The 24,623-nt window shown below is 47.6% G+C and overlaps 1 protein-coding gene across 2 annotated transcripts in view; it reads right to left on the bottom strand.

Annotated features, from left to right (window-relative positions):
- Positions 1-245: 245 nt before the first annotated feature.
- RBM6 (RNA binding motif protein 6) overlaps positions 246-24,623 on the bottom strand; it is a 58,276-nt gene continuing 33,898 nt past the window's right edge. The window contains exons 7-23 of one of the 2 annotated variants that reach the window (XM_062500637.1): positions 16,442-16,516; positions 14,862-14,922; positions 13,348-13,416; positions 11,991-12,242; positions 11,338-11,498; positions 10,517-10,614; positions 10,003-10,045; positions 9,372-9,432; positions 8,363-8,454; positions 7,516-7,668; positions 6,544-6,633; positions 5,773-5,862; positions 4,918-5,190; positions 4,302-4,376; positions 3,608-3,705; positions 2,220-2,331; positions 246-531 (exon numbers count right to left, since the gene is read on the bottom strand). In XM_062500637.1, coding sequence (XP_062356621.1) covers positions 406-531; positions 2,220-2,331; positions 3,608-3,705; positions 4,302-4,376; positions 4,918-5,190; positions 5,773-5,862; positions 6,544-6,633; positions 7,516-7,668; positions 8,363-8,454; positions 9,372-9,432; positions 10,003-10,045; positions 10,517-10,614; positions 11,338-11,498; positions 11,991-12,242; positions 13,348-13,416; positions 14,862-14,922; positions 16,442-16,516 — 1,929 coding nt within the window. In that variant the 3' untranslated portion in view covers positions 246-405. Of the gene's footprint in view, positions 532-2,219; positions 2,332-3,607; positions 3,706-4,301; positions 4,377-4,917; positions 5,191-5,772; positions 5,863-6,543; positions 6,634-7,515; positions 7,669-8,362; positions 8,455-9,371; positions 9,433-10,002; positions 10,049-10,516; positions 10,615-11,337; positions 11,499-11,990; positions 12,243-13,347; positions 13,417-14,861; positions 14,923-16,441; positions 16,517-24,623 lie in introns of both variants that reach the window. The other variant, XM_062500636.1, reaches the window with a different exon arrangement.

Consider the following 24,623-nt stretch of genomic DNA (forward strand, 5'->3'; position numbering starts at 1 on the left):
GGCCAACTCCTGCTCCCAGCTCTCATTCTAAGCCAGAAGAACATGGCACCAGGGATGTCCCTGAGATGACAGGGAACATGCTGCAGGACAGTGACACCACTGGTAGGGTCTCCAAGCTACCAAACCTGTTCTGGTGACACTGACACAGCTGCAATTCCTAGTGACATTAGCAGAGAGCAAAACACGATGGGAATCTTTCAAAGCACCAATGCTTTTAAACCACACCATTTTAGCCACAAGACAAGCACTGACAAATTTTCAGTTTTATTTAAAAAATTCTAGCAGCAAAACCTGTAACAATTCAAAAAACAACAGGAAAAAAAAAATACCAAACCTTCAAAAGAACATGACACAGAGAGAAAGAGGCGGAGATGGAGAGACACAAATCTGGGGTTCCTCCACCGTTCACTCAAGCTCCTTATAGCGGGCAAACATGACCCTCCGCACGGCATCACGGTAGGTCTCGTTGGACTGCCTCTTGGGGGGCTTCCCTGGGGCCCCCAGCCCAGGGCCCTTCCTCCTGTTTTCTGCCTGCAAACAGACACAGCTTGTGTTAGTGATTTTTCCTCCCATAAATAAAAAGCTTTCCTGGGCTGCTTCGGGACTGCTTGACTGTTCCCATGTGGATTCGCAAGCAGAGGAAGAGCAAGTGCTCTGTGTTCTTCCAAAAGCTGTTTGGGATAAATTACAGACCCTTTGTGGGCAACAAAAGCAGCCAGCAAATGCCCAGCAGGAATCAAACCCCAAGGACCAGCTGTGGAGGAACATACAGAGGAGTGGGCAGCCAAGGGTGGGCAGCCAAGAGGCAGCACCAGCAGTGAGCCTTTGCTCACTTTGAAAGTGAGCACTGGTGAGCACTGGACTCCTGGGGAGCTGTTTGCAGTTCGCCTGCATTGGCACAAGCTCAGACATTCTCTCTAACAGAGCTCCCATGGGCACTGGTACCTTGCTTGGAATTTCAACCGGTTTTCAAGGACTGGATTTTGCAGCCAGTACCTGCATTATTCAGCAACACCTGCCTGGAGTCAGCCCAGAAGAGCAGGCCCAAGGCTGGAAGTTTCTCTGGCTTTTCAGTTCAACCTACCTGAGTAGTAGAGATCTCACCAGCTGGACCAAGAGATCAGAGTTGTGTGGGGTTGGCATGGTCTCATGGCTTTGCCCAGCATGACTGGGAAGTGACAGGCAAGCACATCTCTCCTGACCTGTCTATGAACTGTATGAGGGCTCTGCTTTGCCAGCAGCTCCCTATCCAGGTGAGGAGCCCTGACAGGAGCACAGACGTCCCAGAGTGAAGTGCTGGAGCCGGCTCTCAGCAAAGCCTGTTTTATGGGCATGGGGATGTCATCATGAGGACTGAGCAGCACCTGGGGCCTGGTTACTGCTGTCTGCACTGAAGAGGGACTCTTGCCTCATGTATATGAGCTCAAGCAAACGTGTCATGAAGCCTCAAGTATTTGCTTTAATGATCTACTTGACTGCAGGCTGAATGTCAACCTGTGAGCCCTGCTCCAAGCTGCCTGTCCCCAGCAGAGAGCATGGACACCAAAGCAGCTGGCCAGCCATGAACCTGCCACCAGAGCACAGCACTGCTCATGTGGCCCTGGGCAAGGCAGAGCAGACCTTGCCCCAGGTGCTTCTCTGATAAACCCTCTGCAGTAAATGAAGGTCCACTGAGAGACCAGCCTGTCACAGAAGGCAGGATCTCCCTGACCCTGCCTACCCCTGACATACTTTGCCACTGGGCCTCTGCTTCTTGTCAGGTGCTGTAACTTGGTATTATCTACTGATGTCCAGAGCCTGCAGCAAGAGTGCTAAGCAGAGCAGACAAAGAGCATCTTGGGCCCTGTGGCTTTCGCTATACTCACACCTCCCCAGGGGAAGTTCACCTTTATCCCCAGCTCACATTGCTGCAGAGAACTGAGTTGGTAACCTGTTCAAATCTCAGCCTGACTTTGAACAGGTACTAATGAGATGCTCACACCCTTCCTGCTCACTGTTACTCTATTTTCAACACCTCCAGATCCATATAAATTCTAACCTTGTTCTACAGCCAACATACTTGTAGCCCCTCCCAGCCTGCAAAGTTCATCAGTGCACACATATTATTCCATCAAGGGAGTGCTGAGATTTGCAGCCTGACTTGAACTCCCTCCAGCTGTCCTGAGAAACATTATGGGCCACAGGACAGTGGTGTGCTTCGAATGGCAGGGAAGACTCACCTCCATTGGTGATGCTGTGCCCTGCTGGTTGTGGCCAAAGCCCTTCTTCCACCCCGGAGACTGCACCATTCGGTTCCCTTTGTTGTTACTGTCAAGCCTTGGTTCATAGTCACTGCAAAAGAAACAGAATCAATTGTCCAGTCTTGCAATGCCTCAAATACATAATATTTGTATGTATAATAATACATACATACATAATATTTGTATGCCAGGAATATCTAGTTCTGCTAATAGAACCTTCACTGACATTTCAGCCTCTCATGAGGGATATCCAAGTTTCCTGCCAGAAGCACGCCACCTAAGGAAACCACCACAGCGGATTCTGTGTGCAGGGCTCATACACCTCTGACTGCAAAATTTCTTGTCCCACCTCAGGGGGAAATACACCAGGGCACAGGAAATGAGCTCAGACTCCAAAATATTTACAGTGTAAGCAAGCCAGGAGTCTTCTGTGCTTGTATTTCTTAATTAAAGTCTTAGCAATAGCAAGAAAGCAAAGTCTAATCCCTGCTGCTCTGTTAGATCTTTCTCCCAGTGCTGTGGTCATGGAGCTCAACAGATGCAGTGTTGATTCGGACACTCTTTCTCCCACTTCATTACTCATCCAAGACCATTAACCAAAAGTCACAGTTTTGAAAACCTCTCAGCATAAAAGACTCTTGCTTCAGACAATTTCTACTTTTTGGTTGCTGGTGACACTGCACACTAACTGTTTATCTACAGCTATTCCAGGAAAACAGAGGGAAGAGAGATGTGAATGTTTAAACTGCAAGACACAGAGGAAAAGCCTCCTTTCTGAGATGCTGTGCCAGAAGAACACAGGCATATAACCAGTTCTATCTTCAACACATGCCTGTCCGTTCCTCAGCCCACTGAACACACGAGCTCACAGCAGGCAGGCCTGTCAAGAACTCCACACAGCACGCACTTTCTTCCTCCACCTACTCTGAACGAGATGGAAACAGCTCCCAGCATTCCCCTGAGTCAGGCAACAGATGAAACACTGCTTTGCTCTTTCCTCCAATGGCTAGATGCCAGGACAGGAGGGCAGCAAGTGCCTTAAGGACGAGGTGGATGGGAACAGGCTGCACTCTGCTCTCTGTGTCCAGCCAGACACACTCAGACCCACATCTCACTCCTCCAGCACCAGGCAGCTCTTTTATCTGCTCTGCCCTAAACCCTTGTTTCCACCCCAGCCTTTTCCTGACCTCTATGAGATGTCCTGCAGTACAACAGGCTCACACTTTGAGGAACTCCACCTCAGTCTGTCCAGCTGTTACTTTCCAGATCTACCCCACTGGACAATTCCCAACCTTGGTCTGCCAGCAGCACACATCTCATCCCAGCATCAGCATCCCCAAAGAGATTTAACCCACAACAGACAATACCTCTCCAAGTCCCGGTCATATCTGAGTCGTTTCCTCTCCGGTGAATCCATCTGCTGGAATTTCTCTCTCCGGTCATTTCCTTTATCTTTATGCCTCCCCTTCACAACAGAAAGAGCAAAGTAAGTACAGGAGCTATGAAGGATTCAACACTGCCAGGAGGCTGCCATGCATCCAGGTCTCATCTCATCCTCAGTTGGCTGGAAGACTGTCCTGGGGACTCACAAACACTGAATGCTCACATCCCACAATACACTTGCTCTATTCAGATGCCATCTGTTGGGCTGACCGAGACCTGTTGTTGCAGCCTTCCAGCCATTGCACCAGGAGCAGCTTTGTGACCTTCCAAACAATGGACAGGTACAGCTCTCCTGTCCCTGGCCAGGCAGCAGCAGCCCATCACTTTTAGGTGGAAATTTGTGTACCACTTAGCCCAGAGCTCTGTTCTGGCTTGCAGGACAACAAAACCACACTTAGACCCTTCTGTGAGGAGCGAGATCTGCTCTTAGAAGTTACAGAATTACCTACAGGACCCCATGCAGATGAGCTCACAGTTCACTTTTGGGAGGCATCTGATGCCTGGTGCCTAACTGGATGCTTGCTGATGCCTGGTGCCTAAATGGAGGGTCTTCCTGGGACCACCACCCCCCCAGTGCAGAAGCACAAGTGGCTGGCCTGCCCACCACCACAGACACACCTCACGCTCTCTCTTCTCCAAATATGCCAGTTCCTGCTCGGATCGTTTAATCTTCATATGAATCTCTAGGTTTTGCTGAAAGAAGGAAGACAGAAGGCAGTGTCAAGCAGAGAACACAAGCTGTCAGGGTCATCTGCTCCACCCACAAGGAGTACAGGTTAAGCAGCCTTCTCTTGTACCTGCACTATACAAGGCACAGGAGCCTCTCCTGCAGCCCAGACTATCTGCTCCCCCACAGAGGCCTGGAGCCCTTCCTCCCTGCAGTAAGGAAGGCAACCAGTCCTATTTCAACCCATGTGCAGCTTGGCTCTCCTAAAAGCAAGAGCTCAAAGGCAGCACAGAACATGGGGGTGCATGTGCCAAGTTTTTACCGCTCTCACACTTGTGTGTGCCAGCACCCCACTCTCCCTAAGCCTTAGCTATCTCACTACAGCTTACAAAGTCACATCTTGATGCTATAGCACTCCCATGGCAGGAGCAAGCAGTTCACACAATGCATTGAACAGAGCTTTGGGGGAACTTTGCCTGTTACAGCACAACTCTTTTCCCAACCACTGCATTTTCCATGCAGCTCACATAACCATTAAGCCAAAGGCAGCCCCCAGCTTCCCCATGCCTTGTGCAGGTTGGAAAGCTGCTGGTGCTTGATGAGCACTTCCTTGTTGGGAAACTGCCTCCTGCACAGCAGGCAGGCCAGCTTGTTCCAGTCAGTCAGTTTGTCATCGCTGGCCTTGGCCTTCCGTGGCTGCTCCTCGCGCAGTGCCGGTGGGTGCGGGGCAGGTGGCAGCCACTGAGCCTGGGACTGCTCCTCCTCTTCCTCCTCCTCCTCATTGTCACTGTCGCCTCCATACTCTCCCAGAAGTCCTATCAGAGGGTTCACCACCTTGGGCTGAGGAAGTGGAGAAAAGTGTGACCATTTGTAGCACCAAGCCTGCCGGGCTAGTGGAGCTTTGCTTCCCCAACCCATCTCCCTGTGACTCCTTTCTCAGTTCCAGTCCAAGAGGCAGAGAGTTGATTCCCAGCAGGGAAGGGAACAGAGAGGAGCTGGCTGGCTTTTTTCCCTTCACACCACAGGGTGGAAGCCCTCCTGCTCTCTAGACAGGCCGTGCTTTGGTGCCAGGCTTTTCCAACTTACCACATACCTGAGAGTACAAGAAGCCAACCAAGACAGTGGCTGCTTGGCAGGAGATCAGTGAGATTTGGCCTTCCTCAGCCTGGAAAAGTTTTCTGCTTTAGGACTGGTTGAGTGAGATCCTGCTCAAATGCAGGTACCAAATTTCCTCATGCTGGAAGCTGACAAACAAGGTCAGACTTAAAAAACAAACTGCCTTCCATTCCTAGTACTCCTTCCTCTGGCATGAGAAACATCTCTGGCACCTCTGGCACTCACAATTGCAGCCAGGCTGTGCTGAACCTCCCTAGACTGTATCCAGGCTCAAACAAGTGCATACAATCTTATGGAGATACTTACTGGGGCTGCACTCTCTTCCTTTTTCACAGAAGGAGGTAAAGGTTTTTTAAAGACATCTTCTGCAGAGAACTTCTCCTCTCCAGTCTCAGTCTGAAAAAGTCAAGATGAGGTGTTGAGACTGCCATAGCATGGACTCACAGCACACAATAGCTAAGCACTCATTCAAACAGGTCTCCGAGGAAACCAGGTGATTGGCAGAAATGAGGTGGTGGTTCTGGTGGGAGTCATTCCCATTCTGGGGAATCCAGAGCTCTCCTGGAGCCATACTCGTGATTTCAGAGACAGCTGCAGCAGCTCACCATGCTGTCCCAGCCCACCCCGCTCTCACTCTGCTATACTGTGATGCTGACAGTGGTTCCAGTAGTGCCTCATATCAGTGAGGGAGCTGAGGCAGGGCCAGGTCACATTTGAGCACCTCTGCGTGTGCACAAAGGACATGAAGACCGGGTTCAAAGCCACCCCCACTGCCAGACAACACCAATTTTCTCTGCTGTGACTGTAGCACAACATATGGCCAGGCTCAGCCAGCATGGCGGGGTTTCCAGGATCTTCCTTATCCTGGACAGAGGGCACCAGAGACTGCAGTCAGCACTGCAACAGGATGAGCCTGTGATACTCAGCTGTGTGCTCAGCAGCACAGACAGCAGGCTGGGATGAAGCTTCACTTTCACACATTTTACAGAGAACTGGGCTGGGGCCCTGGACAGGTTCCAATTTAATGTCTCATGAGTCACTCATACTTGACCAGGAAAGACAAGTGTAACACCTTACCAGGCCTGTGCTCTCATCCTTCTTCACAGAGGGAGGCAGTGGCTTTTTGAAGACATCTTCTGCAAAGAATCTCTCCTCTCCAGGCTCATTCTGAAAAATCCAAGACTGGGCATTAGGCCAGCAACAACAGAGGTGTCAGAGAGTGCACAGTGCATCCAGGAAGCCAATTCTGAGCATTTATGGAAAACAGGCAAGTGGGAAAAATGACAGAATGATTTCTACTGGAGAGGCTTTTACCCTGCATTCAGACAGGACCACGCTTCTCCTAGGTCAGTGTTCCTGAAAGCCTCCATACCTGATGACTCCTTGGCTGGCTTGTTGCCAGCCTCAGGGACAGTTACAACCCTCAAGTCCCAGGTACCCAGGACTGGTCATGCCACTGAGCATATTCAGACCAAGAGGCAAGAAAGAACACAGAGTTTCTGTACTGGTGGCTAAATCACTTCTACCAACTCTCCTGGCATTCCGCAGGCCCTGTCGGTATCACAGCCCTGGGCTGTGCTCGAACATTGCTTTGGGCAGCTACTCCCAAACAGCAGCTCCCACACTGGGATTTGCTCACCGGGAACAGCAATGAATGGCACTGTCCTGATTGGGGCAGGGGGAGGGGGACACAGAAACTGCAGTAAGGGGAGAGCTGAGTCTCCATCATCATCTGACTTGGTGTGTTTAAATGTCACTGCCAGTTTTTTGTTGTCTCTATTACAATAGCTGGGTGCTTTCAGCAGCGTGAGGATGGGTCTGTATCCTTCACCATAAGGAAGGAATGAGAAGCCCTGGATTTAATGTAAGGAGAGAAAAATTTTGGGAACTTAGTCCCTGGCTGGACAACCACCATGTTCCTTTCTGGCTGCTGACCCCACTGTCTTCTCTCACTGTCCCTTTTTGAATCCTCTAATTACTCTCTATTTTCTAACATCTCCTCCCTCAGCCTCCTGGCATCAGGTCATTCTGATGCCTGGAGGCAGTTACCTTAGCAGAAGTACTTTTCCCTTTGTCCTTTTTGTCCCTGTTGTCCCTGCTGTGTGGCTCCTTCCTGTCACTTGTCCATTCTTGGCTCCCGTGCCGCCGCCTCCTGCTCTCCATCGGGGGTGAGGAGGGTTCCCGGTCGATTGTGACTTCCCTCTGAAAGAGGCATTTAGAGCAGGTTTAGCCCAACCCCTGCAGTCTTCTTACTGGGCTTCTTGCCCTTGCTGAGCTGGGGAAACCAGCACAGTAAGAAGGGACTGCAGAGGGCAAAGGCTTCAGAACTTTGCTGGGGCAGAAGACAGCTGACCACAGCCAGGTCACCAGAGCACAGCCCTGCTCTCCCACAACATGGACATCCCCAGGCTCATGAAAACAAGATTATAGTTCCAGAAAATCTCTGCTGATGGCTCTTTTTTGGCATCCTTACAGCTATTGCTGGCTAGGGTTGAGAAGCAAAAAGACCACAGATGAAAACAGAGCTCTGCTGTCCATTCTTTCTTACAGACAGTCACTTATCACTTGTCTACAGCAAAATTTAGCTACAATGCTCTGCCTGTAAGACTACTTGAGGAAAAGCAGGCCAAAAACCCTCCAAAGGCAGGACTTCAGAGGCCAGAGGCTGTTACAGCTGGTTCAACACACAGCTAATGGGTTCCTAGCCTCTCATTAAGTTGGCATTTTGCAATGTGCAACCCTTTCACACAGGTCAGAAGACAAGAGTGAAAGACACAAAGCTGCCTCTGTACTGCCCTATGCTGGCTTGTCTTCAGGATCTGGCTGCAAAATCCCTCCAGGAAAGAGCAGTTTCTAAGAACATATTCCATGTAAATCTTCCTTCCCATACACTCACCTGAGTTCTGGGGTCATAGTATGTCCCAGCTATGGGATCATAGTAATGCCCAGTGTCAGGATCATAAATGTATGTAGACACATCTGATGGTGCTGAGGAGAGAGATAAGAATTAGAATCACAGGCTTCCAAAAGACAAAAGCAAAAACAAACATTACACTGGTGAAAATTTCAAGAATGGGAAAGAATTATTTTTTTCTCCTGGCAGGAGAGGTATGAGTATCTTCGTACCACTTGACCTACATAATCTTTTCTTTAAGGAATAAGAAGGGTGATAAGTTTTCACAATTCTGATTAGGACTCTGGCAAAACTTCCACATCAAAACAGATTTACAGGAGCTGTGCTGAGATCACAAGACCACAACACTTGGTCATGAAATTCAGTAATTTCCCTAAGAATGGGGTAATGAGTATCTACATCCACCCACTCCTGTGACAAGGAAAAGCTGTTCTCTCTCAATCGTGTTTGAAGTGATGACACTCCCCACATCCCTTCCACCCCATCGGTGCAGGAAAGCTCTCAAGAAGAAAAGGGAGTGAACTATTTCTACAGGAAAAGCCAAAGGCCTTAAGGATAGTAGGCCCATAATGTCAGGAATGCTTCTCATTTCCAAAATGTCCTTTGACAGACCTCAGAAATGCTATATATAAATCAGTAAAACAATCAGGAGTGGTCTTCCAGCTACTGGCATTGCTGCATCAAGTGTATTTTCTTCTGTCTTCTCTAGTAACTGCCAGGATGATTTTATCCCATCAGTTTTCCACAACAAGGAAAAATAGGCAGCAAGTTTCCTTTATCTGCATGTAGTTTCACACAGTGAGAATAGAGGGAAACACATCATCAGATAGGAAAATGTGACTAAACAAAGTTGGCAAAGGAACTCACAAGTGGGTGTAGCAAACAAACCTACTCTTAGCCTTTAAAATATTTTTGGGCTGATTTCTACATGTCAGTGCCCTTTTAAGGAAGAAAAGTCTCCACAGGAGGAGTGAAGCAGAGTTTAACTTACACTGTGCTCTGGTGCGTCTCTGTGATTCGCCACCCCTCCTGTCTCTCATGCCCCTTCTGCCCTGAAATAAGTGAATAACACAAACAGATCAGAGAGTCTTTAACAAACATCATATTGCTTCTGCTCCCTCTGACAGGCCCAAAGTTCAGAAGAAGGGCTCACTTAGCCATCCTAAACAGAGCACAAGCAGACATAGCTTTTCATCCCCAGAGCAATGGACTGTGTCCCAAACCACAAGATCTCTGCTCACAGCAATCCATATGAAAGCCTCCACTCCAGCCAGTACATGAGAACAGTCCTGCAGTCTAGTAGCAAACACTAAAGAGACATTCACTCAGGAACTGAGATCAGACATCAGTGAAATAACTCTGTAAAGTGTGTCATTAAGTAACCCAGCCCAGAAGTTCCTCCAGCAGCACTGACTTGCACTTCTGTGCACATGATAAACAGTATGAGGAGCAGAGCAGCAGTGGGCAGATTTGAGCATTATCACCCCATCTTCAAATGTAGTGAAACATGTTCTGCAGTACTTCAGCAGCCCAAAGAGAAAAAGCCTAACACAGTCAGGTCCATCACCCCCCAGTGCTCTTCCTCCCTTTCAGCAACCTGCAGGAAAGCTGTGCAGACCTACCGGGCCATAGTAGGAATTGTCACCATGCTCCCCATAGTCATTCCTGCTGAGATAAAGGTTGCAAGTTAATGGCAATTTGGTTTTACCTCAGTACATTCAAAATGATCAGCAGGATCAAAAAAGGCAGAAAGACCATCTTTCCTGGCCATATGTTGGACTGCGTCCATCCCAGGAGACAGACTTGGCAAACCACTGTCTCCACAAGAAATATGACTCTACTGTGTCTTCCAAGATTAATCTCTCCACATGTTTTTTTTTAAAAAGCTGAACCCACTAAGTTCAGTAGAATGGGATTTGATGGCTGGACAACAAGATGCATTATGATCACTAATCCCATTCTGCTCAATCACTGAAACTTCTTCAAGCTTCAATGCCTTCACTTCTCCAACACATTTTTTTTGGTTGTAGGAACATCTGTGCTAATTCCCACGCCAAACTTTAAGCACCTGCTCTGACAACTGAGCCTCACTGCACAGCATGTAAAGGACAACTCCACTGCCTCATCTGTCTGTACCTTCTCCTCCCTGTAGCAAGATTCACTTCCAGAGTACGTCCATCAATGCAGATCGGGGGATCCAGGTTCTGCAGTATCTTTAGCAACCTCAGAGCTTCCTGTAAAAGGAAAAAGAATGCCACTTTCCATGAGAAGGAAACAGCACATTTTCCAAATCCAGACTGTCTTGAGAGGAATGTTTTGTGCTCAGTAGGACAAGAAACACAACACTTAATATTTTTCTAAGTGTCAGTGAAGGGTGTTTAGGATGCAACAAAAGAGATAAATGCAACGTGAGGTTATCTGCTTATCCTGTGCCCACTTGTGCCAGTTGGGGATGGCACTCTCCTAGGGCTGCCAAACAGTGCAGCTCTGTAGCTGCTGCTGCCCCAAAGTGTTTTGGTAAACACCCTCTGGACCAGCACCCAAGAACAGCTCTGGAGCCATCCAGACACAGAAAATGTGAACCCTCCAACATGGGAGGGTCTGTAAATTGAGATTCTTGCCTTCTACAAACAAAAACGATTGGATTAAAGTTCTCTGCAAACAAAATACCTGTGGAAGAAGTGTTCAAGTTTAGAGTGTCTAAAAAGGAATGTCCTGAGGTGAGAAACTCAACCAGTGTCACAGCTTGTGACAACAATCAGTCTTTGACTCCTAAAGGCAAAGAATAACAGCTGTACCAGCTAATTCTTGTACCTGGTCAGACAAGCAGAAGAGACAACTCGCTCCAGCAGAGCAGCCTCACAAGTACAGAGATTTCTTGTATTTCTGTGGTTTCTCTACTTCTACAGGTGTCAGATGCCAACAGAGGGAGCAGGTGAAAGCAGGAAACTACTTACAGCATGAGATTCCAGTTCGATGAAGCCATAGGTCTGCCCCATGCGGCCAGCCTTGTTCTTCATGATGCGCACGCTGGACGTGGACAGACGCACGTATGGGGCCAGGAGCCCCACAATCACCTCTGGGGGGGTGAACCGAGTGATTCGCTTCAGCATAATTGCTGACAGACACAATCAGGGAGGTGGCCCAGGAAGAAAAAGCAGTGAAAAAAACAATTTAGAACCAAGTTTACTGTGGCTAAACCCACTCAAAGCAAGAGCACAGCTTCTTGCAGTCAAGTCTTCAAGCCACTGCTTTTTTCTCTCTGCTTTGCAAGATGCTCGTTATCACCTCCAATTGCTAACCTTTCCTTCCCAGAAAACAAAGTAGAAAGTAGCCCCTTCTCAGAGCTCAGCCCAGGGTAACTGCTGGCCCAAAAGACTTTTGAAGCTGTTAATAGCTCCACCCTAAAGCCAGCTCAGCCTGAATTAATCTTCCTAAAGGCAATTTGTCAGCACCTTTGGAGCTGGACAATCTTCCATTACTCTACACCATGGATTTGCACAATATAGAAATAGCCTCCAGAGGTTTTAGTGAAATGCTGCCCTTTCTGCAGAATGACCTCATGGAGTGCAAGCAAGAGGAGTCCAAAACTGGTCTTTGTGTCACTCACTTCTGCTTCCTCCACCATCTGGTGGCATGGCTTCCTCTGCTTCCCTCTGAGAGGGTGGCTCCTGGTGCCGGTCCACGTCCCTTCTCTTCTCCTGTGAGGGCCGACACTCTCTCCCTTCATCTCTCTTCCTTGGCTCCTGTTCCTGAGGCTGACATTCCTGCTGTGGAGCAGGAACTGAGGGCTGGAGAGGCTGCTTTGGAGATCCTGGCTGACCTGACAATTCCTGCTCAGGTGTTTCAAGCTTTGTCTCTGCTATTAGAGAAGAGAAATGAACTGGTTTCACATACAAATGTTTCAGCAGGTATTTTTTTTCTCCTATTTTCTGGCCCTTGCAGCAGTGGTCCTTATAGAAGGCCAACCTGTACTGCCTGTTGCATATCCACTGTCTTAAAACTTGGCAGACACAAGGTTGGCTCGGGTACTGTCATCCTTTCATTGCCTTGTTTTGTGTTGGGCTGCTTTACATGACTTTTCTAGTCGGAGACAAGAGGCTTTTTTGGCCTCCTTTTAGAATTGGCTCTTGCCTGAACAAACAAGAGTCAGGGATGGAATTAGACACATTCCTTCCATGACCAAGACAACCTATATGATAGCGATATCCTTACTATCCACAATGTATTTCTGATCATCCACTGCCAAGCAGTATCTACTAGTACTGTCACCCTGTTTATATGCTAGAGGAAAACTGGGTTCAGACCCTGCCAAGACTACAGAACGAAACACATCCATAGTACAGTCACAGATTTTATCAGGTGCCTACTGACTATGGCTGAGGCAGAAACAATGTGGGAACGCCCTGCCTCCCAATCTAGCTATACCATTCAGAGAACACAAACCCCAACAAGTTTCTGTGCCTGAAGCTTCTGAATGGCCTAGCTCCACTGCAAGAGATCCCTACCTGACCTAACACTGCTGGAAAGGGAAGCCAAATCTGTGAGGCTGCAAAGGCAGGTACCACCAGCCCAGCACCCACTGCTGAAGACTCTCCCCACAAAGAGAAGCAAATGAGGGTGCAAGGCATGGCACAGTGAAGCTTCCCTCTTTAATGTCCCTGAGAGCAAGTCCCTGCTCTCATTCTGTTTGGGCAGTGGGTGGCATGGCAGAACACACGATGATTTTGCTCATAACTGCTGGGAAAGCTGCACAGTGCCTTGCTTGGCTGCCAGCACAGCTCACCTTGGACAGGCTTATATGCATTTCTCTGTAGTTTGTAGAGTGCAGAGTTTTGGCTACATAACCTCATGTAAAATTTGCACATGAAACCAGTTTGCACCTGCAGCTGTGAAAACCACCTGTGCAAATCAGCAAATCACACAGACATGAGCACAACCCTAGAGATGGGGAGGGCAATTCTTACTGAATTCTTGCTCAGCAGACACGTCCTCTCCCTCAGCACCACCTCTGGACTCTGGGCCTGTTCTGTTTCCTGTAAGAAAGACACACTTAAGTCCATTTCACACCCATCAGTCACAAAGCATGCCAGAGCTCATACAAAGCTGCAGTAACCACTGTAAATTCGTAGAGAGTTGCTTTGTTTCACCCAGTCATAGAGAGGTTACTTTACTGCACCCTTTCCCAAGAAAAGCAGGTCAGTAAGAAGCATTCACCACAATCTGTCTTCACAGCAGCTTAAAGGCTCTATTTAATTTGCTCCTGGGCAGTTTCATTACAACCCACAGCTGCGTTAGGCCAGCTGTGTGAATTTTGCCTTCACAGCACTGATGGAGGAACCACAGAGCACGGAAAGCACAACCACAGGGACAATGCTTCAGTAAACAGAGATCTGTGCATCAGCAGTTGATGTATTGCCCTTCTACCTGGGGCAGGAGGGCAATACATAGAAGTCTACTTAAGAATCAAAGCTTACACAGAGACTGGAATGCACAGGCAGTGCCAGAGGAGGGTGGAGGACTCACTCGTGGCACTGTGGCCCCTGGTGCTGCACCCAGGGATGGTGAAGGTGGGCACAGCCATCATCCAAAGAAATCAGCTCCTCAAGGAAGCCTGTTTTGGCTCTTATGCCCTCCCACCCCAGAAATCAGAGGTGCTGGTGGGGTGAGGAGAAGCTCCTGGAGAGCTCCTCTCATGCATTTTTTACAGCCTGCAAGGTGAGTTCAGCAATTCCAATCCTGGTTTCACCTCTAATCTCCTCTCCCAAGAACAAGTGATAGGACAAATGGAAACAGTCTCAAGTTACCCTGGGAAAGGTTTAGATTAGATATTAGGAAAAATTTCCTGACCAAAAGGGTTGTCAAGCATTGGAACAGGCTGCCTTGGGAAGTGGTAGGATTACCACGTCTGGAAATGTTCAAAAAATGTGTAGGTGTGGTTTTTAGAGAATGGGTTAGTGGTGGTCTTGGCAATGATGGGTTAATGGCTGGACTTGATTTCAGAGGTCCTTCCCAACCTTGATGATTCCATGATATTGTGATCTTAATCTGAGAGTCTCAAATGTGAGGCAAATCTGAGAGTCTCTGAGTAACACTAAAACTATGCAGCTGCATCTCCCAGGGAAGGTGGGTCAAGGGAAGCAGTCTCACCTACAGGGAGCAGTACCAGCTCACAGTGCCAGAGGACACACAATTATAACTCCTTGGATTAAAGGACAATAACAGACAATAGGAGAGAAAGCCTGTGGGCAGTAAGACACCTCTCCCCAAGCCTCACAGGAGCAGAGAACCTGACAGCGACCCATTGCATGTAACATCTTTAGTGTGAACAGGCAAAAAGGGTCTAAGTGAAGCAAAACTAACAATCCTCCCACACAGCTAGTCCACCAAGAGGAATGCCATGGGAAACCAGAAGAAAAACTTACTTGTCAGGGTAGATGAAACTTTAAACTACCAAGCTCAGGGGACCAGATATACTCACCATCTCTTGGGAGCTTGCAATAGGAACAGGAAGATCTGTAGCCCACAGTACACACCTTACACTGCAATGGAAGGTGGACAGATGAGGAAGTCGGATTTTGAAGGCAGTTGGTACAACCTGTTCCAGAATTCCAGCCTCTGCAGCATGTTTTCAGAAAGTAGCAGCCATGAAAAAGTTACAGTGATAGGGAATGGCAGCAGGGGCCTTTGCTGGAAGTGCAGGTAAATGCTCATATGACTCACAGCTGGGTTTGCCTTGGGAACAGGGCTTTCACACAGCTTCTGAGCACACATTTATTCACTAGTCCTTGAGATGGGACTCTTCCCCCCTCAAGTGATGCTGGATGAAAAGCTCCCTGCTAGGCACAATGTTGATTTAAAGGGTCCAAAGTTACCTTGGCATTCTCTAACCTGAACTCACCCCTCAAGCAGTGACGAAGTCCTTATCTGAGCTGAACTGTAGATACTGATGTAATTTGGAGAGTTACTGATGAGGTGTGTGCTAACCAAGAGGCAGAACAGTACAGGCTTGGATGGTTATCCCACCTAGAGCCACTGTGGGGAGAGCCAATTGCCTCATTTTCACAGCTCTCTTCAAACACAGCACTCCTGACTTCCTCCTTAAGCTCTTCACAAATGCGTTGCTTTTGTTTCACGGCAATTTCTTCCTTGACTGAAGCTTTGTGGATGCTCTGGGACACAAGAAAGCTCAGGCCATGGCTACACACAGCAACAGTGAGGACATACAGTGCAGCCACCTCACTGCACTGAGAGCTTGAAACTTGAGTCTCCAGCTCTGGAGAGCTGCAAGCAGAATGAGGGGCAGAGCAACAGCTCTGCTTGCAGCTTGTAGCCCATGGTGATCCAGTGGTCAAGGTGGGACTGATTAGAACCAATCCCTTCATATCCTGCTGCAGCCTCTCAGCCTGCAGTCAGTGGGAATGCAGGCAACAATCCTGTCCTTTCTCCAGCAATCACCTCCAGCCTGTTGCAGCTGTAAGTTCCTGTACTGGGAGAACCTTGGGGAGGCTACAGGAACAAACCAACCCTTAGGCAACTGCGCCTTCCCAGAAATGGACCAGTCCCAGCATGTACTAGACTTGGCTCATGCTGCCTAGACTTGGATCCATTTCCATGCTTCCTCCCCTGCTGCACTTACTAGAGCCACAGCTAGACCACAGGTTCCTGTGTGAGGCAGAGGGGTGGTTACACACATGAACCAGAGCAAAGCCTGTTCCATTCCGGTTGGCAGAATCACTGTCTCGTTGTGGTTTTTAAGGAGAAAGGATCTGCACGCTATTTTTCCCACATTTTAAAAAGGAATCACTGCATAGGGACAAGGCTGCTCTGTGCATAAAAAAATCTGGCTACCTCTACCAGAGCAACATGCATACAGAGGTGGGACCAAAAACAAGGTAGGAAAAAGCACAGTTTAGAAGGGGAAGAGCTTCAGGGCAGGTATTTGTTACTCTGAGGGACGTGGGCCACCGAGCAAATATCTAAGACTCCTCTGAGCTGCCAGTACCACAGGTGCCAGCAGGGGAAGCACAACACAGCTCTGAGCTCTGAGCACATACTTACACGTTTGCAGCGCCAAAACTCTGGGCACGGAGTGTATTCAAGGGTCACTTCTTTGCCACCAATCGTAAGAGTTCCCTGTTGAGACAAGGGGGCAAATGACGAACGTGCCCAGCACATGAAGGTTACTCAGAGGCAAAGAAAGGGGTGAAAGCTCTGGTTCCTAAAGGTTTTGCAAGTGAAACAGGGTGAAAGGGGGAGAGAGTCTCCCAGTTCAGTTAGCTGGAGCTTTGCCATGGAAGTGGGAGGGAAACAGCCTGTGCCCTGCTCTAGCATGGAGCTACAAGGCTGTATTAGCTAGCTGCAGAGGAACCAGGCAAGAGAGGCCTTGCCACCTCCCAGGAAGAGCAGAGACAAGTAACTAGAGTGGGAAACTGCTTTAACCTGCTTTAGTCCAGGTGCTGGTAAGGGGAAGCTGGACAAACTCCCTCACACCAGCCACCAGGCTGGCCTCAAGACAGCTACTCGAGGAGGAATGAGTGGAAAAATCCTCTCAGGTGAGAGAACTTTCGTACTTGGGTTAGTCTTCATGCCAGTCACAAAACCATGGCTTTTCTTCAGAGAAATACACCAGAAATCTGCCACTGGCCCTGCAGCCAGCAGAGCCACCTCTCTGCAGCCAGCCCTTCCTTGCTGAGGCTGCTCAAGGGGCTCCACTGCCCACAGATACACTGCCTCCAGATCCACAAGTGATGCTCTGGAGATGTGCCAACACACCCACAAGCTCTGCTGAAATGCAGATAAAATGGGTCGGAGGTACAAGTCCCCTGGCTCCTGCCTGGAACAGCAATGACTCCTGTTGGCTCCCATCAGCCATGGACAACAGGCCATACCTGGGCAGGCAGGATGCAGGCAGGCCAAGTCGCAGATGCACGCAGCCAGGAGACACATCCTGTCACTGGAGGCACTGACAGACCATGCAGCCTGGATTTCCCAATACCACAGTCTGAGACTCGGTACCAATAAAGAGTCCCAGACCCAGGTCTCCCAAATCCCAGGAGAGCAGCTGCCTGATAGCACAGACAGATGTCAGGGAGCTGTAAACGGTCCCAGCTTATTTTGGGGACCTCTGCTGAGTCAGAAGTTTCCCAGATACTCTGACCCAGTAGCCTCACCATGCAAAAACCCCAGTGCAAAGTATGAATATGAGAAAACAAGTTCCCAGAGTTATTATTCAGAAGTCATGATACTCCTATGCATAAACTGTTCTGCAGAACGTGAGGGAGATGTTAGGGAATATGCAAAGTGGGAGTGAAGAGTTCATAGGAGGGAATCACTGAGTGGCAGTACAACAATCGTTTAACTCCTACGAAAGAACACAGCAGGGTTCCACCACCTCTCCTCTTCACATCCTGCCTTTAGGAACCAAAGCCATTCTTTCCTATCAGGCCTATGTTGAACACTTTGAGGGGGTTTCTTTCTGCCACCCAGCTGCTCAAGCACGGCTTTCCAACATGGATTTGCCTTTGCCTGAGTGAAAGCTGAGCCATTCCCAGACCTCGCTGAAGGCTGGTGTGTGCACCCAGAACACACAGCAGCATCTTTGGAGAATCTGCTCAGGGTCTACTCACAGCAGGGAACATTGCTCACCTTACGTGTCTGCAAGAGGCTTTGCACCTTCTTTAATGCATATCAGGAAACACAAGTGAGAAAGGGAAGTTGAAATCAGTGTTGTCCCACTGGAAATGCTGGTCCCTGAGACAGGCATGCTCCCTCACCCAAGCAGGGCACCCACCACATCCCAGCACACACTCAAGAGATGGGCAGTGCCAGAGGAGACTAGAAATGCCAGTGGGTGCCTCTGGACACACTGAGCAGAGGCAGAAGGAGAAGGCAGGGTGCACATCCTCATGGGCCCAGGGAAGTCCTTGGGAACAGCAGCCCCTCAGCAGGCAGCTGCAGCTCTGCCTACGAGATCAGGAAACAAAAAAACCAAAAAAAAAAAACCAAAACAAAAAAAAGAAATCCTCAATTAGAGAACATCTCCTCTGGCAGGGCCAATCCATCACAGAGCTTCATCCTTCTACCAGCCATTGAGGACAAACCTTGCCAGAAAGCCTGAGGATTATTTTTGGTTTTATGGAAAATGGTATTTAAGTGCATGTTGTGCTGGTGGTGCTGGTCCCTTCCGCAAATTCCATTTTCGGAGGCTGCAGAAAGTGTCACTTGCATAATTCTCCCTGATTTCACTAACACCCTGCTGATTGCCTGCTCACTTTTTCAGCAAGCTCTCTCTTACTGATTTCTTCTTGATAAAGTAATTTTCAAGGCTGCAATCATCATTTAACTGTCCAAAATTAACTCTCCAAATTTCACTTAGGACACACATTGTCAGGATTCAGTGGCTTTGAATTCCTCATTCTCCCATTTTGTTACTAGATTCCATCACAAATATTTTCAGAACCTTTATTTCCCTTAGTGCCTGTCTTTGCTTACTCTTCTTCATGTAGATCTTCCTTTACTGTGCAAAAATTTTTGGCTAATACTCTAAATTTCAGTCCAATTGAGCAAATCTTGACAAAGAAATGACAAAGATTTTCTAAAAACTTCAGGGAACAGTGCTGAGGGGGGAAAGAAAGGGTAAGCTTAAAGTATGCCACCTGTTGTGTCTGGTACCATATCTCTTCCATACTCAGGCATTTTTATCCTGGACTTTTTCACCAACCTGCACTATGCCTGTTAACTCCTCTGTATTTTTAATACCCTGTACTTTGGAGCAGCTTGGCTTTTTCTAAGTCAGAGTGAAACAGAAATGTCTCTCTGGTCTTCCCAGTCAGGAACCTCCCCCTCATAACTAGCAGTAAACACAGAGTTGACTCACCAGTGAAGGGTTTTAAAAGGCAGCACGGCTTTGCAGTACTAGGACAGCAGGCTCTCAGCCATGGAAATGCCCAGATTTCCAAGGGTGTGAACAGATTCTACTGTTTTCTGAATTGCCAAATTCATCAAAACAGAGCATCGGGACTTTACTGCTGGAAGCAATTATTTGTGCTACTGTTTGATACCTTTCAAACACAGTTATACATGGATTTTTTGCTCAGAGGTCATTGGAGATGCAACACTGAATTCTAATCTAAGTGATACAATTCAGTCCCAGCCAGTTCAGCTACTAAAAAATCTGCCCTTTGGCCAAGTATGTAAATATTCCTGTCAGCAGACGGATCCATGGAGCAACCCTACCATGAGATGGTCCTAGAGAGCTGTGCCAGGAAACCATAAAGCCTGTTTGCAAAGAGCACACACTGCGCAGCCACGTCACAAAGCTCTTCACTGAGCAGGGACAAACCCCACAGGAACAAGTTGCTTTTACAGAAGGAAAGAAAAAGGAGAAAACTCCTTAGCCGGGATATCCACAGGTGATACGATCTTTCCAAAAGCACTTTGGAGACTGTGTCAGCAAGGCACAGAGCTTCAGCAACAAAGCTAGTTTTACTAAAGCAGTTTCCAAGCTTTTTGTCCCCAAAAGAAGCATTAAAGAATACCAGGAAGGTAGGCCTACCTGTGAGAAAAAAGCCAGACTACACCCTAGGACACATCATAAGCACTTTTGAGGATGGGTTTAGCCCACCTCTAGTTTACCCTGTTTGTAACAGCACTGCTCTGCACAGAGCCCAGCCTGGCTCTGCAGGTACATGAGCACTGAGCACTCTGATCCCACTTCCCAAGGAACCTATGGAGCTACTGCCAGGGCCAGGAGACAGCCAGCTGCAGGTCAGGCACTGCACAAGGCCCTGCTTCAGCTGTTTGTCTGTCAATTAGCATTTACAGTTAGCATGCTGGGATTTTTCATGCTTGTTGACAGCCTTTTAATGATGATGACTGGGGGTTGAGGAGGGGGAGAACTTGCCAAAAAAGTATCTCTCTGCTCTCAAGACTGAGATGACAGAATACAAATCATCAGTGTCAAAGCTTTTGCTAACTGTTTCTCTGAAAAAAAATTAGAGCATCCAAGAGTGACCTAGAAAATTGGAAATGTGAAAGGAGAGCTCTCAGAACACAGCCACTCCCTCAAATCATACCAGGCTTCTGCTTTAACTGAACCTATCCAAACACTAAAACCTTCAGCAAAATTTCACTTTGGAGCCTCCAAACAATAAGCTGACAGCATTCCAAGTATTTCATCGTGTGGGTCATGCTTCAGCAGCTACAACTGGGACTGTGAAACCCCATGGAGATGTGGATGCAGTAACCAACACCACCATGGACTGCTGCGGAGGAATGTGCTCCAGCTCTTCCAGGGGGATGACAACAGCCATCTGTCCAGGATGCCACCATCCCTGGTCACAAGGAAGACCGTGAGTGCCTGACTTAGTGGAACAGCAATTGTCAGGCTCACCTTTACAGATGACACACCTGGGGTGGCACACATCAGTTTTGGAGAACCAAGGCTCAGCTACCAAGCACCCAAATCCACAAGGATTAATAAGCCAAACTTTTCTTCTTGGCTACAACCCCAGGGGAGTGCAAGAGGTGCCTCTACCACAAATGAACCACCTTCAGACTCCCTTTAGCAGCTGGCTCATGCACAAACCAAACACCACATCAGCTAATTACTTCCTTATATTGTTTGTGGTCTGATTAAATGAAAAATATCTGTATCATGAACTGAAAGGTTCAGATATCCTTTTTGATGAGTAATAACCAAGCTGGAAGACTAAATGTGGTTCAACATGATAAAAATTAACTGAAAATACCATTTGTAAACAGATAAAAAATTGTATATGAAGATTATGACAAAAGAATGCTTATGGGTAGCACAGCAAAGCAGTCACATTAAAATACAAGAATTAACCTTGTTTATATGATGTTAATTTAGCCCTCTTATGCATATTTACTATAATTAGGATGGTTATTCAAAAATCAGTATACATCCGTCGTTTAAAAATTATTTTAAATTATTTTAATGACTAATGTTTGTTGCCTTGGGAATGCTCAGACACTACCCCAGGAGGCAGTCTGGGAATGCAGTGGATGCCCCTGGTCCCAGCAGCAATTCCCAGAATAAAAAGTTCCTACCATCCTCAGGGTATATTCCAGTCCTGGCCTCCAAATGCACTGGACGGCACAGCACAGGAGACAAGGGGCTGACAGCACAAGCCAGGTCATCTAATTGGAACTACAGATCAGAATGCTTTCAGGTTCTGCTCCTACTTGAGTATGGATTAGAAATGCAGATTTTACAACCCCCAACTGCCACACAATGCAAGTTACATAATGGCATCCTACTCCACTGGCATGCACTGTACAGATGCTGAGTGGGAGCTGGCAGGGAGAGCACAGGGTTCTCTCCCTGATAGGATTCACCTTCAAATTAGGCAGGAGGGTGAGGTCAAACACAAAAGTCTCCCTAACTATCCCCAGTTACTCGTGGAATTCAGGAGGCAGCACCTTCCTGGGATGAAGCAGAAGGCCAACACCTGGGAGGATAAGAGACCAGCTAGATACATTTCAGAACAAGATCATCTCAGCCACAGAAACTGGCTTCTCATCCCATTTTCCATATGTTGAAGTTTTTATCCCTGAACTCATCAGCAGCTGCTGTAAAAGGGACTCAACTGTACAGAGCAACAGGCAGTACATCTGCTTACCTCTGACAAAAAGCAGATGAGAAAAGCTGTGAACCCACAAGCCACAATCCATCTCTAATTAAACAGCTAGAAAACGGAGCGTGACACGGAGTTGGAGAAACAAGAGCAATGCAGGCTGCTGCAGGCTACTGCAGCAATCTGGCATTTCCTACAGCAAGAGTAACTTCAAGCAAACTCCTCATGAGGTGGGATTTTCCTCAAGGCTCTCCAGCCTCTTTCCTGAGCTCTCAAACCAGTTGCAGCTCAGGGATTTCTTTTTATTGGCCTGATCTAGCAGTGTGTCCAGCACTCTACTACTGAGTGGCTGACAGCCAAGGCAGAAGACTCAAGATACAGAGGAGAAAAGTATGGTTTGAAAAGTGGTGGATCCCTGAGGAATTGTTACATCACCAAATGGATCCAAAAAACTTTGCTGTGTACTATGATTACAGATTTCCATCAAGACTAACACTGAGATGACAACTGACAACGTAAACACTGTGTTAGTGGTCACCCAAAGAGCAGGATATTTGGCTCTTGGGTATCAAGAGAACACTGTGGAGCTGAAGAGCACGTGGCATCACCTTGAAGCATTTAGCACTAAGGCATTTATTTCAACAGTGATCCAAGGCTAACCAGCATGGCATGCTCAGGGCTCCTGGTCTTCAAGGTCAGGGGAGGCCTGAGAGTGAGAGCCCGAAGCTGTCACCATACATCCTGAGCTGACAGAACACTGCTTCAGGCACACCACTGATGGGCATGTTAAACAAAACTGCCACTAACACAGAACTGAGGCATTAGGAAGATAACTGAGAGTCCTAAAGATTCAGTAGCTAAATGTAACAGATTAAGATGCTATATACGGATTATTTTATCCCAGATAGTTCCTGGTATCTCTTTTTCGAAGCCCTTTTATTCAAAACCCATTACCCACTAGCACTGGGATCATCCAGGCCACACAAGCTTCCATATCTACTTGCTCCCTCCTCAGGCCTCCCTTCCTGCCTGGTTATCCAGGCTATTTGTCCTTCAGCAGAAGGTGCCAGTCTGCATCCTTTAAGCACTTTATTTCCACAGACACCCCAGCTAGCCTGCTGAGACACCTCCAGTTTTCTTCCTACGGTTTCTAAATTCCCTGGATACCAGCCATACCCTTTTTAAGCAAGTCCCAGTATCTTTCTACAGCTCACCTCCCCTCACTGATATCCTTTTTGCAAATACACACAGAAATTGCTTTTCAGACTATGCCAGCTTTCTACATTTTAATGCCTGAATTTTGAACTCCAATTCAGTTCCAAGTTAGGACTCTCAAAGTGCTTATCTTTTAAACACAGCATTTGCTTTTCTTGTCAGCACTGTCAGCCCTGCTCTGAGAGCACCAAAACGGTGGGCACAGGCAAGCTCTCAATTACAGCTCTAGGACAGGTAACAGCGATGTGCCACAGCTGGGGAAAAAAACACACAGTGTGCTCAGGACCTCACATGCTCAAGGGCCAGCTTTGGGCAGCAGGTGACATGAATAGCTTCTGCATTTCACCCTTTAAGTAGATTTCAACACATCTGAAAGCTGTCTTTGATCCAGTGAAGCCAAGTGGACTTTCACCTGCCACTCAAGGCCCTAATGCATCTCTGCCTGGCTAATGCCAACCTCCAGCTACCCTCACTCCTCTGAAGAGGGCACTTTTGCAGATCAGCTTATAGGATCAGTGGGAAAAAAAGTGGAAATTTTAAAATGAAAGCCTTTCCTTTACAGCATGAAGGAGTCAGAAGAAGATTTCTAGAGTCCAGACAGTGAGGATTTCGGGACAACAGCTCAAAGAGGGATATGTTTTGTGTTCTAGTGTTACTAGCTGTGCTTCCACTGCACTGCTAAAGAGAAGCATGGATGGTTAGGGCCATATAACAAGGTAAGTGGAGGAGGGCATGCATGTGAGTTTCTTTAACAGCTGGACTTGATCTTAAAGGTCTTTTCCAACCTAAATAATTCTAAGTCAAACACTCACTTTCGTGCTCAGAAAAGTATCAATCAGGTTGAACCCTCTATTTGAAATATGTACTTGAACTATCAAAACTTAAAGAGTATTTCAATATTTAACATATCATTATTCATAGACAGATCCCTAGGTAAGGATCCACATGGCTCTGCCTCATCACTGTTCCTTGACTTATCACGGGCTACTGCATGGACAATGTTTGAACAACAACTGCTTCAGAGACCCCCTTCTCACCCAACACAGGGACTTCCCTTCTCTCTCCAAAATGCTGCTCTACTGCTTGGACATATTTCTCACTATTTTTTTTTTTTTTACATGGCCACCTTTTTCCTCATAGGTCATCTCATCCCATCTCACTGTTAAACAACAAAAAGCTTAAGCACATTAGCACAATGCACTAATCCAGTCCAGAACCTTCCTGTGCACCTCCCTCAGGGATACTTTACAATTAGTAATGGCCATAAGGAAGCTGGGACACAATGAGGAAACACCCAGCACCTTAATCATAGGTTTGAAACACAAATACCAAAACCCTAAAGAGCAATCCCAATGTAAAATCATGGTGGAAAAAAAGTCAGGCTGGAAAGCTCTGCATTAAACGGGTAAATTTATTGCTAGACAATT

Source organism: Cinclus cinclus, chromosome 12 (assembly GCF_963662255.1).
Source record: "Cinclus cinclus chromosome 12, bCinCin1.1, whole genome shotgun sequence".
In the NCBI taxonomy this organism is placed as follows: Eukaryota; Metazoa; Chordata; class Aves; order Passeriformes; family Cinclidae; genus Cinclus; species Cinclus cinclus.